At 35.9% G+C, this 18708-nt stretch overlaps 1 protein-coding gene across 2 annotated transcripts in view; it reads left to right on the top strand.

Moving 5' to 3' along the window:
* FSTL5 (follistatin like 5) overlaps positions 1-18708 on the top strand; it is a 282795-nt gene that overhangs the window by 12011 nt on the left and 252076 nt on the right. For both annotated transcript variants that reach the window (XM_051619524.1, XM_051619523.1), the window contains exon 2: positions 16230-16368. In XM_051619524.1, the coding sequence (XP_051475484.1) occupies positions 16246-16368 (123 nt within the window). In that variant the 5' untranslated portion in view covers positions 16230-16245. The remainder of the gene's footprint in view (positions 1-16229; positions 16369-18708) is intronic.

Genomic DNA, 18708 nt, shown 5'->3' with positions numbered 1-18708 from the left:
GTCAGCTTAAGCTCTCATGGAACAAGCCAACTTTCTTTAAAATTATGTAAAATAGATTTGGTCTAGCATGTTACTCTGGACATATAGTAGGCTGTTAAAATAATAATCCGAGATAAAAGTTGAACAGAACAGCACAGTCCTATGACTTCTGTCACTGAGCTGCATGTAACTATTCCCCCTCCCCCCCATGCTTCTTCCCCCCCCCCCCCGAGGCATAGTTTTAAGCTTTTCTTTCAGGGCTTCTGCTGGGATAATTTGTTCATATAGTATAAATTCAAGTGGCTGATGTTAGGCTTGTGGGAATGTTATTCTAGAAAGAGATTGCTGGAAAGCAAATAGCATTATAGCTACATTTATCCTCCTAAGCATGCTTGATATCTCATTATGGTAAAAAAAAAATAATACAATAATAGAGTTGGAAAGTGCTGGCTTCCCTAGCTTTCTACAAAATGGTTCTTCTGGAGTAGTTTTTACATAACCCTTTTTTAGATTTTAATCCCCCTTGGGCTTTCAGTGTAGCCATAACTGGGGCAAAATATAGAGCTGAATCCAAGCTATCTTTCATAGATGATGTTCAAAGATGTTAAGTAACTTCAGAAATAAGGGACAATTTTGCATTCTTTTAATGGCACTACTCTCTCTTTTTGTTTTGTTTTTTTCCTAATGCATGTTGTGTAATGTTGTATTGTGCACTCACAACTGTGGGGAACTTTGATGCTGTGGTGTTATTATGGGCCATGAAAAGGGAGCAGTACCTGGTGGCACTTCTCAAATCAGAGCTTAGGTTGTCAGCTCGGGGTGACATCCCATTTGTCCTTATCTCCTGCCCCATGCCAACAAGAGGAACAGTGAATGTGTTTCTTCAGTATGGTACCCTTCATTCACTGCCTTTATCCTTTGACATTCTCTTCTTCTTCCCTCTGGAAATTTCTATTGCTACAGGAGTAACTCAGTCCCAGGCCTTGTTTTTGAACAAGGCAAAGAGAGACAGCTTGATGTAGGTTTGCAGTTGGCTGTGATTCAAGATGATCTGTGTACTGCCTTGCTCTGAAAGATAGGAATGGTTGTCCTTTCTCTTCATTGAATATATAGATTGTATCATTTAAGCAATTGTACATTTAAGATGTTAAAGATAAGAAACAAAGATGGATTTTTTCCTCCATCTGTAGGCAAGTTAATCCTGCTTTTCCAGCATAGGCCAAAATTAGAGATTTAGAGAATATGAGAACAATTATATGAAACTTATTAATATGAAAGTAATCAATTAAGGACCAAAAAGAGGCTCTCTTTCATCTGGATAGCCTCAATTTAGGCTCTTTTCTCTGCTGAGTGGTCACATAAGCGCTGCAACAGAAGAAATGTAATAGGACTCAGATTGCATCACGTGTTGCTGAACAAGATGAAAACATTTTTTCTGCATAGAATCATCGAATAGTTTGGGTTGGGAGGGACCTTCAAGACCATCTAGTTCCCACCATGGGCAGGGACACCTCCCACTAGACCAGGTTGCTTGAAGCCCCATCCAACCTGCCCTTCCAGTGATGGGGTATCCACAACTTCTGTTTTCATTAATCAGTGACAGTTTGCAGAAAATCTTATATGGAAAACAAGAAAAATTTTAAATTGCTGAAGGGCAGGCATTGCCAAGCCTTCAAAATACAGAGACAAGAAGAACTTTCGATTCTAATCGTGTAAGGATGCTTACCTGAGTCAGCACTGAGGATGCAATTCATGCTGACAGTAACTGATTCATCAATAAAGAGCCTGTGTGTAGCTGCAGTAATTGGACACTTGCCACAAATTATCTGATTGGCATTTGTGGCTGAGCAATAGGAAAACAATGCAATGTTCAGCAACATCTCCTGGCTCCTCATCATAGAGTGCTGTGCTTCACAAAGGTGTCCTAGACAATTGCCGAGTCAATGTGGTTGACTCAGAAATTGGGAACACTGTCAGAGTGGAGTGAAAAAGGGAGTACAATCTTACGTCTCAGGGACACGGGGTGATTACTCTTGAGGTTGTAGTTTCAGAGCAATAACTTTATTTGAGAAGGGAGATGGGATGCTCTTGCTACACACCAGATGTGTTACTGAGTGTCTGGTGGTGGTCATACTTCAGTATGATCAAAGCATGTATGGTTAAAACTTGGGTCCAGTGAAATTTACTTTAACTTTTCCCTGTATTTCTATTACATTAATTAACCTAAGTTGTTTACTTTGCATTTTGCCTTTCCAAAATAAATATATACATAATTTTTGTTTTTCATCAAATAAACAACACAATTGCTTGTTAATATATTATACAGTGGTGGAGGGAGAGAGACAAAATTAATTACTTTCACATACTGACAGTTTCATCACCAATGTATTGGCTGCTCTTTAGTTTGTTTTGTATTATCCCACTCCCATCCTTCTCAGAAATGACAATTTTTCTTTAGCTAATGGATTATTGAAAATCTTACTTTACAATCCAGTTTAGATGCAAGCTCATAAGGACATTGTAGGTTTTCTGTTTTACTTACTGTCAGCTTTCAAGTATCCACTTGGCAGGCTTTTGTGTAGTAGATATATAAGAGCGCTGTAAAACCATACTCAATAAAATTTTAAAGTAGTATAAGGCGGTTAAAAGATAGCAGAAAATTAAGATTGTGATCCTAATAAATGCAATAGACAGCATACAGTAAGAAAAATTTGTTTATTTTATTAGAAATATCTAGGCAAGTTTTACAGAAATCTGCAGTTGTTTAATGAAAAATTATCTATAATGAAAAATTATCTATAATGATGTACTAAATGTACTATAAACCGTAGATTGTAAAAGATTGAGTCAGCTGTCACAATAAAAAACAATTCATCAGGTATGACAATGCAAGGTGGGGTTTTTTGTTCTGTAAAATCTCAGAACTGTATATTTTGCCTTCATACTCAGTCAATTAATTTAATTTTACGTAAGGAGAGAAGATCCATCTTTTATTCACTTGTACTTTAATGTCCGAGTGACGCTGCATGTCTAGCACACATCAGATCTTCAAACTTGTTCCCATAATATCCCCAAAGAAAACCAGCCAAGCTGACAGGTTCTGGACACTTCCTCAATTGATGACTCTCAGAGAGCTCTTGAATATGACATGTTGCACTAGCAACCCAAGTCAGCTTTATGACTGACAGAGTAAGTGCAATTTTCTGTATTTCTTTCTGACTATGCTGAATTCAAGCTCATGAAGAAAGTTGACCTTTGCAGCAGGAGAGATGAGAGACAGGTTGCTGCAAAGCAGGAAAGAAGAGGGGCAAACATCTCCACACTAGTTAAATTAAAATAAGAAAATGCCTTTAACTATTTTAGCCATTCAAGTACAGAACACTTTCATCTACTTGTATATTTTTGTTGTTCTGCATAATTAGACAAAAACTTTTTTAAAAAACAACCACAAGCAACATTGTATTTCCTTAATTTTAGTTGAGTTATTTTTGAGTTTTGTTTCCATTCTTGTGAATCTTCACTGTTACTAAGCTCTATAAATAGGTTACAATTCTTGACACAACGTAGTAAATGTGGATTTTAGAATTGTTTCCATGTTTTGAATTAGTTGGGATTTCATCTGTAGTTGACTTAGTTATATTAATGAAGGCACTGGGGGAGAGCACTGGAGGGCAAATGTATTTTTGGTTCAATCCCAGTAAGGACAGACTGCCCTCAGCTACTGAAAGTCCTTGTTTAATTAAATAGCTGCAACCATTCATCAGTCCTGTTGTTTACTGATCAAGCTGTGGTTCGATCCAGTGATACCAAAACTCACATGCATCTTTATTCGTTGCAGTTTGATGATTTGATATTTCAAATCAGTGTTTGTACTGTTGTGTGTAATCCTCTTAATCACACCAAGGTGGATCCATGTCCTTCTGCTAAATGTTCATCTGTGTTGAAGGAGGCAGGGAGCCCATGGTTTCTTACATGTCATAGATTTTCTCATATCATGTTTCTTGCTGATGTGTCCTCCAGCTATCTTCCCATGCTATGAAGGCTGCTGAAACACTACTTTCACTGCCCTAAACTACTTGCCTTCTCTCTTTACGTGTTTGTTTTTCAGCACCTGGTTTCCTCCTTTAGACCTTTATACTTCTATTACTCCAAACCCTCTTAGAGGTAAAAAATTGAAACCTGCCTGTTCCAATTTTGCCACTTTCATGGTGATTTTGACCACCAGTTTCCAGGTGGGTTGACTTGAAATCAGCGAAGTTATTGAAAAATCTTTTTCATTGGGTAATAAAGATGGGGCCCATCTTTGGGTAGAGCACTTCAGGAGAGCAAGTTTCATTGAAGTAATGAGATAAAATCATAATATTAACCAAAATACTTGCTCAGCAGAAAGAGATTCACAAAATTATCATTAAAGTTTGAATTAATGGTAGGCATATCCTGGTTTAATGTTCACTCAAGAAGTTCAGTAATGCCAAGGCTTCAGTATTTTTCTTTGTAGCTAATTTTCTACCAAAACCTAAAAATCTCCTAGCAGTAGTAGATTAGCATACCACATAAAATACAGAGGAATTTTTGTGTTTAATTTAGTAGCTTACTTGTTTTATTAAAAAGTTATGTCTTCAGCGGCTATTTTGCCTTCTCTAGGGAGATGTATTTGCTAAAAAATATGCTTTATTATTTACTTTGGAAGTGTCAACAGCTGTTGTTTCTTCGTACATTTAATTAATGTTTACAGTGTTTTTTTTAAGAAGGCTAAAAAATGGAAACAAAAGATTTCTGTTCTTCTGGCATGCAGAGAGCACACAGTTATGCACTGGTATGTTAGGTGTTAATTTACAAATTCTGTAAAATTTTAACAATACAAAAATATTTGCCTGAGTTCTAAGCTGGAAGATTATATATTTCTGATCTAATAACATAAAGCAGTTGGATTCCTATCAGTTCAGTTACTGCCATGATGATAAATATTAGTCCTCTAGGATATTGAAGAACTAGCTATAACAAGCTTTCTTAATGATGGAAGAAAGAGGCTGCTGTGCTGACAGTATAATTTACACAAATTGGCACATTTATATATCAATGATGGGAAATACACCACTTTCCTCAGGTTCATACTGAAGTCTTAGGAAAAAATTAAATCAACATTAACAACTCAGTTCTATTTAAGAGAGCTCCTATGAAATATGTGAAATATAGTACTCTCATTTTGTTCTGATTTCTTTAATATTAAAAAATAGTGAGATTGCAGTTGTGAGATTGTGTGAAGAACACGATAAGAAAGGTTTAAAATTGCTGTTTCTCATTTCGTTATAACTCATTGAAACTCGAGTCACTGACATTAAGACATCTGGAGTTATCCTTTAAATAAATAAATATACTTGAAAGGGTAAGATTAAATAAAAGTCTAAAGTTAGTAGCAAAGAATTCACCTAATAAGTGTCCCTGCTGCATCTGTATTCCAGGCATTCTGGCCTTTCAGAAATGCCCCCAGCACACTCATGTCACTTATGTCCGGAATCTTGCGAGCCACCTGTAAATTTTACACCAAATTCCAAAGGACCTCTTCTAGAAAACCTCTGGCCAGATGCATCTTACTTGCATCCCTCAAGAACGCTTGCTCCCTAGGCCTCCTATTTTTAGTCACCAGCACCTGGCAGTGCAAGTAGAGTGAAGGCAGAAAGAGAGTAACAGTGAGGAAAACCTGGCCCTTGTGCTGGCTGCTGACCATGGAGATGCTCTAGGGGATACATCTGAGAGCCATCTGATAAGTTTGTAATGTCTACAAAAACACCAAATATGTTAGTACAGGACCAGGAGTGCAAGGGTCTATACTCCACCTTCCACTTGTGCAGCATGATAGTTTTGCATTTAAATCAGGAAAGGGGTGAGGAAGAGATGGACAGGAGTCAGCAGAAGGCAGGATTCACATGGCATGGTGAGTGATTTTCATGAGATGTAAAAAAACTGTAATTCGCTGCTTGTGTGTTCCAGCACATAAGCTGTCAGCAGCATTGCTGGCTGTTCTGAAATGCCTCTGCCAGCTTCTTTCAGTGGGTGCAGGGTGAGGAGCGTTTGCCTGAGCAGCCGGTGGCTGTAGCCACCTAAAGTAGCTGCTGAGAGACAGAACAGATTGGCACACAGATGCAGGAGCTATTGGCTGCCGTGGTGGCACTGCGCTTCGCTGTTGCAAGCCCCAAGCCTGCTGTACTTAGTTAAGGTGACCTAACAACTCAGTTCAGAGAGTGGCTGCCACTTCTGGAGGAGAACTAGAGGGTGACAGGGTGAGGTGTGCTGTGTGTGAAAGCTGGCAGCAAGTCCTGGCAGGGAGAGCTGCTGCCACAACACTGCTAGCTGCTTCCCACATAGCATTTTAATGAGGACAGATTTTGATAGATAGGGATGGGGGCTTCATTCATACAGAGAATCTTGATACTGTGATTATTTTTGGTGTGATAGCTTAGAGATTGTTGTCATGAGGTTTTTGAGGATGCAGACTGTGCATAAAGATGTGGAGACGTTTGTGTGTGGTAGTAAAGGCAGACTAATGAGAGAAGACACAATTTTGACTAAAACTTCTGCTACATGTTCAAACTTCATGCAGTATAATAATTTCTGTTTATACAAAAAAATGTCTTGTTTGCACATGATTATCTGTCATTGAGCCATAATAGTCGATGAAAGCGTTTCAAGAAAGGGCAGTGATGTATTCTTTCCTGACAGGTATTTGCATCCATCAGTATATACAACGAAGTCTTCAAAGTCACAGGCAATGAAGCATGGTTTATATTTATTACTGTAGCTGTATTATAAACGTATTAATAAAACTGAATATGGTGACAGAACTTATGCTCTTTTTCTGATTCACACAAAATAGTTAATTTTATTATTTTTTTTCCAGGTTAATAGTTTGTAAAATACAAAGACTGACATGTCCTGAGGGTATACACTACTACTCTGTGATGTGTTGAAAATGATCTATTAAATAATGTTAGGCTAATATATGACATCTCTCCTCTCGCAAAGGTAGGAGGAATGCAGTGATGTAGCCAGTACTTACAATTTCATTTATTATACTTTGTGCATTAAGGTGATTAATTTTATTAGGGTGAAATTGTTGTATTTTCAAATGAATTATGTCTCTTAATGCCAAATATCCTGGGTAATCACCTTTTAGTAACAGACAACAAGAGCATAATTGCTGAGGAATTGTGAAAACAATTTCTTTGAGAAGTGGAAAATTTCTTAATTTTAAAGATATGTAAATTTAAAAGTAGGTAATTCTTGTATTTAGGTATAAACTTTCACAAACTCTGGCTAAGCCAGCTTTCATTAATATGATTTTTTTTATACACTGTACGTATATGTACATCACATTTGGAATGGGTTGTGTATACTATGGTATTTTTTCAGTCTTCTCTGAAGATTACAGCATGAGGAAAGGCAAAATATGGCTTAGTATATATCTACAAAACTCAGAATAGCAACATCTGTGCTAGTCCAACAATTCCAAAGGAAGAGTCAGGCAGAGAACAAAATGTACATTTACAATCGTTGAGAAAATTTAGAAAGCATAATAAACTTTGAAAGGAAGCACTCTCCATGGTATTCTAGAATACATTAATTTTTATGAGATATTCGTAAGGAAGGTGTCAGAATGAGAATTTAGTTTGTTTTCCACAAAATATTGAACTTGCAAGAGTGAAAAGCATCAGCAGGAGAGAAAAGGGAGACTTACATTGCATTTTCTCAAGAGTTAAAAGGAGTTGTCTCCAACTCAGGGGTGTCTTAGTTTATCAACAAGGATAACTGTGGCAATTCTGTGAACTTTTAATGTAGTTTGCTTAAAAAAAAGAATTAAGTGAAATATTTGAATTAATTGGTATACTACTTTTTAAACAACCTTTAATGGAAATAAAAATAGATAAGAAATATTTTTTCCCACCTCCAAGATTTGTCATTTCTAGTGGCTTAGGAATTGAAGAAAAGAACCAATTGTGCTCAAAGAAGTTATCTCTTTCTTACTGAGTGTAGTACTGTCATTAGTTATAAGATAAAGCAGGCAATGTTCATCACACACAGACACCATAAATATCTGTAATTTGTGCATATGCATATTAAATAATAATGTACACATGCTGATATGTATCAGTCTAAGGAGCCTTTGTTTGCAGAGGAATGTACAGAATTTACTAGTGATAGTTAAAGTTCAAAGATGTTGAATATACAGTTTATGTAAAACCATTTGCTTCCAACTTTGGTTGTGTGTTTGAATTCTTTCCCTATTATTAATACTATTTGAGGGTTTGAGTGGAATAGAAATATTGAAGAATGTTTAACATCAACTGCAAGATTTGGAAATTCAAGCAGTTTAATGCTGTAAAATCAATAGCCCAACATAAGTAAAGGGGTAATATATAATTTTAAGGTATTTTGTCTTTTTTTCTTAAATAAGTAAAATAGTGATTGATCTGTAACTGAACATCTTGCAGCATAAACCACTTCTGAGACAGTCTAAAAGTTTCAAGACTAGAAGATTAGCCCCAGTTGCTCTGCTGAGCAGACTAAATAGTGTTTGATTGCACTCTATCAAATTTATTCAATGATCATACTTTTAATCAAGAGTGTATACCAATTAGAATTTTAACAAGTATAATTTTCTTTAATGAAATAAAATATTTCATAGTTGTGCTTTGTAAGTTTCAGTAGAGTACCATTCTTGAGTCTTTCTTCTTTGCAAGTCTGGTTTGAACAGAGTATTTTTTCCCCCATCCCAGCGATGAGGGTCAGCTTGGAGAATATACTCTCATAAGGCAACTAGATAAAAACTGTTTCTATAAGAATGGCTGCAAACTGAATACATGAGTAAATGTTCTGAAGAAGTTTTCAATATAATAATTATTGTGGAAATTTTATGAAAAAATATGATAGAACAGTAACACAATCTACAACTTATACACGGCAGAAGAGGTTACTCACTTGAAGAATGACCCTGCAATCTGAATTCCCTTACTTACACGAGGCAAGTGAGACGCCTTAGAATATTCCAGCTGCCAATTCAGAAGGTACAGCTCTCCCAGTAGTGTTCTTCAACCAAGATTTTAAAGGAGCAAACTTGTCACAGATTACAAGAATAATAATTTATCAAAAAGTTTCAGGGATAACTGAGATGGAGAGAAGTCAATAGTGAGAAAATCACTATGTGCATCAGATTCATTAATGCTCTGGAAACTGGCTAAATAGTAAGAGGACAGATTTCTGAGAATTAGAAAGGAAAATCTAAATTTGATAACAAAGAACTTACTGTACAGTGAGAAATAAGGAATAACCATTATCTGTTCCATATCCTTCACTCTTTAAAACAAATCTAAGGCTGTCAATGAATGACACGAGAATCTCACAATAGAGATCAGTTTATTGGTAAAATAGTCGATTAAACTCATGGTTAATGACAATTAATATACATGAGGAAAAAAACCCAGCATCCGAATTATTTGCATGCAATGTATATCTGTGAATTAGCTCTTTGTATTCATAGGACATAAGGAATTACTGTTAATAGTTGTTTGAGAATTTCAGGTCTGTGTTTAGTAGCAGACAAATCTTTCATATATACCACAATGTCTGCTGAAATTTTTTTTATTTCTCTCTGAATTTTAACTTGTTATATTATAAATAATACTATAAACTACTTAATGTATAATTTATTAAATACATATAGATGCATATATCAATTTATAAAATATAAAATTGTAATTTCTCATTTAAATTATACATTAAAATATTTTAAAGAATTATTGGAATAGAATTAAAAAATATCTTGCTGGCTAAGTGCTTGGTGCATCTTTGTCTTGAAAATGCCTTTTAAAAAAAGGAATAGATGTAGGATTGTACAGAGAAAGAAACAGGGAAACCCAAAGGTCCAGATGGGTCTCTGCCTGAAGAGAGAGTAAACAAAATAAATAAACTAAACTAATTAGATTTCCAGACAGGGTTATATGAATATAAAGGTGCAGAACTCTTCACACCCAACTAATGTAATGGAAATAAAATAATGTATAAATTAAAAAATGAAGCAGACAAACTCAAGGAGCTAAGAAGTCCACTAGTGCATATTAGGCAAAATAGCCATCTGCAGTTTCTAGCTCAGACAGTAAATAGACTTGGGGGAATACACTAACCATTCTCTCATTGTTTCTTTACTTATCCTTTAAATATCTACCAATTTTTTAAGTAGCTATTAAGCAATATTTGCCTCCCTCTCCAGTATCACATTACTGCTTATTTCAAATAAAGAATTAGAGCCAAGTTTTTTGAAATACAAGGTATATGTTGATTAATAGCTGCTTAATGACAGCCCTTGGTGAAGTAGGTTAAAAGTAAAATAAACATACAGGATAAAAGAAAATGTTAAGCTTTAGAGTGGTACGAGTACAGGGTGGAAATACATCTTATTCCTGCAACGCCTTAGAAAGAAATAATTTCAGAATGCCAAAAGATGCCAGATGGTACTCAACTGAGATCTCTAGAAAGTGGAAGTCTATTCATAATTATATTAAACAATGTGTAAGTTATTATCTTTTCTTGAAATCCTTAAAGGTATGTAAGAGCTGTATTGTAATATGTAGAGCTTATATTTTCTTAAGTATGCTGCATGAAAATCACATCATTGGAAAAAACTGTGAAGGTCAGGAACGTTGTACCTGTCTGACAGTTCAATTTTGTAACTTTCACAGCACAAGCAAATTCACTGCACTGCTTTCTGGGTGATGCCTCAGTGATGTGACAAACCCAAGAAGAAAAATACCTGTTCAATAGCATTTCACTGAAATTGCCAAATGTAATTCCATAACACTTGCTTATTTCCTGGAATGTTTCTCGCAAAGCTGACTTCTCCCCCATCTTCTTGGACTGTGCAGCTGCTTAACTCAGATCCTAAGTTTCAGTCTGTGGCAAGTCCCCTGAGAGATGGAAAATGAGATTAATGTCTTACTCATCTTTGGTTAAGGCTCTCACACCAGCCTCCCCATCCCCTTCCAGAGTTCTTGAAAACATGTATGTATACACACACACTGTCTAGGAGACTAAAATGGAACTTTTTTCCCGCTTTTCCCAACAGTGATAGCATAAAAATACAAAAGACTAAGTTGCTTGTACTCAGGAGCTCTATATTTGAACTCTCACGTTTCAAAATATTTATTAAAATCTGTATTAATAATATTTTCCTAAGAAAAATAGTTTTGATTATAATATTTAATAACTACATTAACCATATGTTTGACTCTGAAATTTTTTAAGCCTTCTTATCTCCACTTATCTAAAGATATATTTGTAATAATATTCTATGCACTTAATAAGAGCATGCTAAGTAACTGTAGTCATACATATATTCAAATGTAACGATCTGTGAAGAAGTTTCTGACACCTTAAAACTCATTATATCCACCATTACTTGACATAAACTAAACAATTAAAGTGAAAATAAAAGTAGGCATAAAATAGGAACCTTAAAGCCACTGCTCTACGAATATGTAATTAAGTTAAAAATATAGAAAAATGTTATCCAACCACAGGAACATCAAATTCTGTCAAACTATAATAAATGAGTAAAGAAGATCTACATTGGTAATGTAAATTTGAGTTTAGAAATACCTCACTTTGACCCAGAGTCCATCCTTTAAAAATGCAATTTTTATTGTTTGGTAATATAACAATTAAAATAAATGTACAAAAATCTTGTGCTTTACCTGAAGAAAGAAATAAGAAGTGGGTTATTTTATGGATCATTAATATATACAATTAATACCTTATTGTCCAAAGAAGGGCTATGAAGCTGGTGAAAGATCTAGAGCACAAGTATTATAAGGAGTGGCTGAGGGAACTGGGGTTCTTTAATCTGGCGAAAAGAAGGATGAGGGGAGACCTTATGTCCTCTACAACTACCTGAAAGGAGACTGTAGTGAGGTGGGGGTTGGTCTCTTTTCCCTACTAAAAAGCAGTAGGACAAGAGGAAACAGCCTCAGATTAAGTCAGGGGAGATTTAGATTGGACATTTGGCAAAAGGTATTCACGGAATGAGTTGCTCAGCACTGGAACAAGCTGCCCAGGGAAGTAGTTGAGTCACCATCTCTGAAGATATTTAAAATGTGTAGATGTGGTGCTGAGAGAAATAGTTTAGTGGTGGACTTGGCAGTGCTAGGTTTCCTATTGGACTTGGTGATTTTAAGGGTCTTTTCCAGCCTAAACAATTCTGTAATTCTAGTCTATTTATTTCTGTTCACCTACACCCAGCAACAAAATCTAGAGTTGTAATGAAGCTTTGAAAGCTCATTTTTATTCCATCTCTGTAATTCAACTCTTTAATAATGTAAGTCTTTAAGGCAGATATTTTTTCTTAAAATAAAAACTTAATAATAGCATTGTTTTAAGGAGAACTGTGGTTTTGGTAGTATTTGTAAAATAAATAACCACTAGGTTGTGCAATAATGTAGAGAATTTATAGTACTTTGCAAAAACATATACATTTTAATTTCTGAAAGGCAAATAAGAACTGCAGACACTGTACATACTTTGGGATATTAGGTGGCATCTTTCCAGAAAACTGACTTTGTTAATTTACATTTTAAGTGTTCATCCAAATAACACAAAATGAAGTCAGAAACTGAGCATGTGATAATTTTCTCTTTTTTGAACAAGTACAAAGGAGAAGCCTTTCATGGTCAAACAGTTTTCAAAATATAAGGACTCTATTCTTTAACACCATGAGACTAAAATATATGCGGTTTAGATGGGAGGGTGGTGGAATGTGGTTGCCCTTATGTCTTCTGTGAAATGACTGTTCTCCAACCTAATTTTTGTTGGATGGAGAGAGATTGTACACAAGTGTACAAAGGGGACAGTTTCATAGCTAGTTTTAGCATGCATAAATGATAAACTAATCTGATTCTGGCCTTGAATGTTAACAATATACTATTTTCAAAGACTGGTTTTTTTCAATAAACACAAATAAAGGGGTGTTTTCTTCAAGTTTAAAAGTAAAGATTCTGTTCTGTGTTTTTTTGTTTTGTTTTTTTTTTTCTTGTAATGGACTTACTGAGAACTACAATAGAAGCAGTGAAGGAAAATGCCATTCCACCACATATTTGAATTTTGAATTCTGAAATATTCTTTTCCAGTGTTTTGAGTCAATGAGCTAGATTTGTTACAATAACCCCATAGTGAAGGTCCACTGGACCATCTGGTTGCTAGTTCTGTTTTGGTGGAAGCATGAAGAGAACCCAGGAAAACTTATTCAGTGTGTCAGTTTCTATCATTGATTTATTATCCAGTTAGTGAACAGATATAAAAGAACAAGCCTTGTTATTTATGCAAAATATCTCTCTGCAGTAGAGCCTGTCATCTTTGTTTCAAATAATTCCCTGCTTAACATATTCTACAAGAGATCTAGATACCTCTACTATGTATAGTAGCTGGAGTACCAAAACCAGATACTTCAAGTGGGAACCACTGGAATAAGCAATGATAAATGAGAAGAAATCTTAAATTTGACTAATACAGAGACCCAGAATGAGATTGCTTTTGTTGGAACAGTATGTAAGTGGTGCCAAAGTAGCATGGTATATTGATCTCAGTCTAATTTGAGTTAAAAATACAAAAACTGGTAAAATTCAGCTAGAATGAGAATGAAACAGACAGCAACTGTTAAGTGGTTTTACCAAGTTTTGATAGAGTAGTCCCCAAAGAAGGGTAGCAGGCTTATGCAGGATCCCGTTACTTAGACTGTGAACAGAAATAAGGCTAGAGTCACAGAATCAGCAATTTTGCTGACGATACCAAACTAGGAGGGGTGACTGACACTCCAGAGGGCTGTGCTGGGCAGAGGAGAACCTAATGAGTTTCAACAAGGAGAAGTGTAGGGTCCTCCTGCACCTGGGGAGGAAAAATCTTATGCACCAATATAGGTTAGGGGTGGACCTGCTGGAAAGCAGTTCCAAGGAGAAGGATCTGGGAGGCCTGGTAGCTAGTAAATTATCCATGAGCCAGCAATGTGCCCTTGTTGTTAAGAAAGCCAGTGGAATCCTGGGGTGCATAAGGAAGAGTGTGGCCAGTAGTTCGAGAGAGGTCATTCTCCCCCTCTACTCTGCATTGGTGAGGCCACCTCAGAATGCTGTGTCCAGTTCTGGGCTCCCCAGTTCAAGAGAGACAGGGAACTACTAGAGAGAGCCCAGCGGAGGGGAACAAAGATGATCGGGGGATTGGAGCATCTCTCTGATGAGGAAAGGCTGAGAGAGCGGGGACTCTTTAGCCTGGAGAGAAGACTGAGGGGAGACCTTATTAATGCCCCAAAGTATCTAAAGGGTGGGTGCAAAGAGGATGGAGCCAGAGTCTTCTGAGTAGTTCCCAGTGACAGGACAAGGGGCAATGAGCACAAGCTGGAACATAGAAAGCTCCTGTTAAATATGAGGAAAAACTTGTTTATGGTGAAAGTGACAGGGCACTGGAACAGGCTTTCCAGGGAGGTTGTGGAGTCCCCTTCTCTGGGGATATTCAAGACCCACCTGGATGCAGCTCTAAATAATGCACTTTAGGTCATCCTTCTTTAGCCAAGGAGTTGGATTAGATGATCTCTAGAGGTCCCTTCCAAGTCTGATGATTCTTTGATTTACTTTTAAAATGTACCTTTAAAAAATAGTCTGAAATTCACAGAATCATAGAACGTATTGGCTTGGATGGGACCTACAAAGGTCATTTGGTCCAAACCTCCTACAATAAGCAGGGACATCTCCAACTAGTCCAGATTGCTCAGAGCTCCATCAAGCCTGACCTTAAATGTCTTCAGGAATGGGGTCTCCACCACCTCTCTAGGCAACCTATTCCAGTGTTAATCCAGTATTCTAGTTTAATAATAAAATGGCAGTTAGGCAAATATCCTTCTGTTAGTTTCTCTTACTGTGAAACAAAAATGTTGCATCAGCTATTAAGAGTGGCCTTGTCCTCCCTTTTTCTCTTTTTTAAAAAATTTTTATATAACATATGCAATGCTATAAGCATTAAGCTTTGCAAAAGAAGAGAAATTTGATATAAATTATATTTCTTTCACTTTTCAGTTCATCACAGTAGTCACAGGTTTGTCTTAAATCTATGATTTAATTTCAGTGAGGTGCCATTGTTTATGCAAATAACAATAGTTATTGAACCCCTTCCTGTACATGGTACAGTTCACAGTAAAAGACACTATGCAATGTCATGAAATATCTGGTAAGAATTGTTGCAAGTCTCCTCTAGGATGACAGTATTTTTCTTGCTAAACATAAAGTAGAATTAGACAAGTATAAAGAAATAGGTACTTACAAAACTGTAGCAATTACACAATTTGAAACAACTGTTTCTGAAGATGAACAACATTCACTAAATTACATTAGTCCTACTACAAAAGTATTTACTTAGTTTTCTGAAGTATCCTATAACCTTACAGTTCTTCAATATCTCATTTGCTTTTTTGGATTTGTTTGTAACAAGTTGTAGGTCCTGGTGCATTTACCACGGTAGTGATCTGCCGGTTCAGGTTATCTCTAACATGACTTGTGGGATTTTGAAGTAGAAACAATCAAAAACCCAAACCAACCAGAGAAAAAAAAATCAATCTATCCTGAATTTTGCATTTGATTGCAGTGAATTTCAGGGAAAGATTTTGGGATTTTACTTAACAGACTGGAAACATAATGCTGACATATGCAATAAAGCTTATAGACTGTATGTAATTTCAGTAATTCCTCAAGAATATTGGCAGAAAAAACAGTGCTTTGCTACATTTAAGACTTCAGTGCTGGTCAGGAAGAGATAATAATAGGTGTATGCAGGATATTTTATAGTGATATCTTTCTGGTTATGAACAGTGCATCACAAGAGACTGCATTTAAAAGAAAGAGTTGATGAACATGTTGTTCATTATCTTTTTTTCTTCATTTGAGAAAAATAGTGTTGAATTTTCCACCTGAACTTTTCTATTACTTTTATAACTTTTCCGAGGCTTTTCCTTGTTGTTTTCTAAGTGAACCACTCATATTAGTATTGAATAGTGACATTATTACCTTTTTTTTTCTCTTTGTTGTTGTGCCAGATGTATTAACCCATTTCTATTATATTTATTCAAGCCTACAAATGGGATATTAGTACTGTAAACTTACATTATAGAAGTTGTGCCAAAGTAATATTGCAGCCTGTCCCTAAACTTTTATATTTTATTTTCACAGGAACAGACCTGTAAAGATGTTTATGTGGTGGTCAGCTGTTTTACTTCTTGGATGCATTTTGCTGGGAGCAGATGGGTGGCCAGCCAAGGAAGGATACGACTTTAGGCCCTATCAGCCCCTAATGAGGTTACGCCACAAGGTACAGATTGTTCTCTGGCACTTTCAGCTCTTCTTCCATGATCAAGGGTTGAATTGCACACCAGCCTTGTCTTGTGTTTATTGGAGTAATGTTTAGAATTTCGCTTTTTCAGTAACAACACCTGAAAAAATATAGAGTTGATTTGACAAGTTAAGAGGGGCTGTTTTGATTTGAAAGTCCAGAAATCTTCCAAAGATAGTGAGGTAAACTCTGTTCTAGTTTCACAAACTAGAGATTATGTATATTAACAGATACTCAGAGACAGCCAGGAGAGTTTGTTTTGTAAAGCAAGTGTCAGCAACTGCTTAAGCCAACGACTTGTCTCAGTACTCACTGGATTTCAGACCAAGCAGCAAATGAGGAAACTGCCTGTCAAAGTGGCATGGTGTTGATGTTATCTAATAAAAAAAAAACTTGTCTGCATGAGGTTGATTTTCATGGCACTCACTGAATTTAGGAGTTTTGAACCATGGCATAATGCAAATGTTTCCTGAGATACCGGGTTTCCCATCTTAAAGCACTACCTGCCATTCACATTTTGCCCACCTGCCACAGCTTTATCACAAATCCAGGACTTCCACAACAGTTCTCAGTTAACAAATCCTGCTTTTCTTCTGGTAGTTAGAAGAGCAACTGCTGCTGTGGTTCTGTCGTGGTCCTGCAAAACAAGTAATAGAGCTGTAATATCTCCATGGACTATCTGAAGCTAGCACAGATCTGATCAATTTCTTTCATTCTTCTTGGCATGGTAGCTATGGGATCAACACCTGAGGAGCCCTAAAGCATGAAATCAGGCCAAAAGAGATTACAAAACTCTCTTTTCCCCCCCTTCTTCTGAATCTAAATGCTTAAAGTAGGAAGTCTGAATTGTAGGCAGAATGATAAATCTTAGTTTCAAGACCTAAGTAGTTAAATTTCTCAATACTTTCTATAAAATATGAAAGCTATTTCCTCTTACTTCTTAATTTGAAAAAAATGACCCAGTATCTTCTGATTCTTTCTCAGCATATATGGAGGAGGAGCTGATAACTGTTCAGCTCAAATGAATAAAATATTTGCCTATCAGGTTATTGTAGTATAATATATATGTTAAATACAGAAAGTTTCTAAAAGATGGAAAATAAAATACAAAAATATAAATTTCATTATAAAATTGTGCATCCTCTAGTGAATACTGCTCAGTCAGAATAACTAATAAATTAGGCCCCCAGTTAAATAAATATGTAACTGCATAAGAAAGCAGGTGTTCACACTATTTTACAAAATCAGAAACTTTGTCTCATCTCTTTACTTCAATTTGTCAGCTTTAAATAAAATACATCAAAACAGCATAAGAAGAATACTTCAAAACTGAGAAGGAATGAGAGACTAGTAGCATAACTGTGGAATGAACCATGTGAGAGAGAAATCACTTGTACAAAGAAAGACCACAAGCAAAATCATGAGTAATGTCTGAAGAATGAAGGACAGGACATCAGGTTTATAGAACATGATGTAGATGGTATCTGACACTAACATCAGATTGTATGTGGAACTCATAATATGTTGCTTTTCTTTAATAATACCTCTAATCCTCTGATAACTCTCACCTAATACTAGAAATAGGCCGTCATAAACATTCCAGTGTTGGGAGGATCACACACAGGCCTGTGTCCACACACATAGACACATCTGTATATATGCACATGAAAGGTAGACTTTTTCTCTCTTTTTCTTCCCTTACACATTTTGAAAAGCACATTAAAAATATGCATACTTACTGAACAGAAGCAAATGGCATATCCTATAAGCAGACATTGTACTTTTAAAAGAAGATAAAGCTTACAGAGAAAGGAAATGAATGCTAGGGAAAAATGTAAAGGAAAAGGAAAAAGAATAATGAAAACATGACATAAAAATGTATTATGAAAAACAAAGAAAATATAGGGGTTCCTAGGCAATATGTCTAGGTGGAAAAAAAATGGTTTAGTGCAGTTCAGCTTTTTTATGAGTAAGTGTTAGTATAAAAGAAATGCAAAACTTTTCTAAAGTCAGCTTTTAAAACCAGTTCTGACACAGATACACATATTCAAAACACAATATGGTAAAGGAGATTTTCTGCTTCAATCTAGCAGTTAATATATCAAGTGCTTAGGTTAAATTATGCAAGTAGAATACTTATTGCAAATAGAAGACGATAATGAATATCAGCAGAGTCATATTTGCTTTGATCAAGCAATATGTATGCAAGTTTACGAGTGCAAAGATTGAAACAAAGCAGAATAACCCAGTAATCACTCTTGCTCTAATAAAGGGATATGTATCTGTCTTGGGTGGCAATTTAACCAGAGCAGCTCCAAA

This window comes from Apus apus, chromosome 4, assembly GCF_020740795.1.
Source record: "Apus apus isolate bApuApu2 chromosome 4, bApuApu2.pri.cur, whole genome shotgun sequence".
Classification (NCBI taxonomy): Eukaryota; Metazoa; Chordata; class Aves; order Apodiformes; family Apodidae; genus Apus; species Apus apus.
This window is presented reverse-complemented; position numbering and strand designations above follow the sequence as displayed.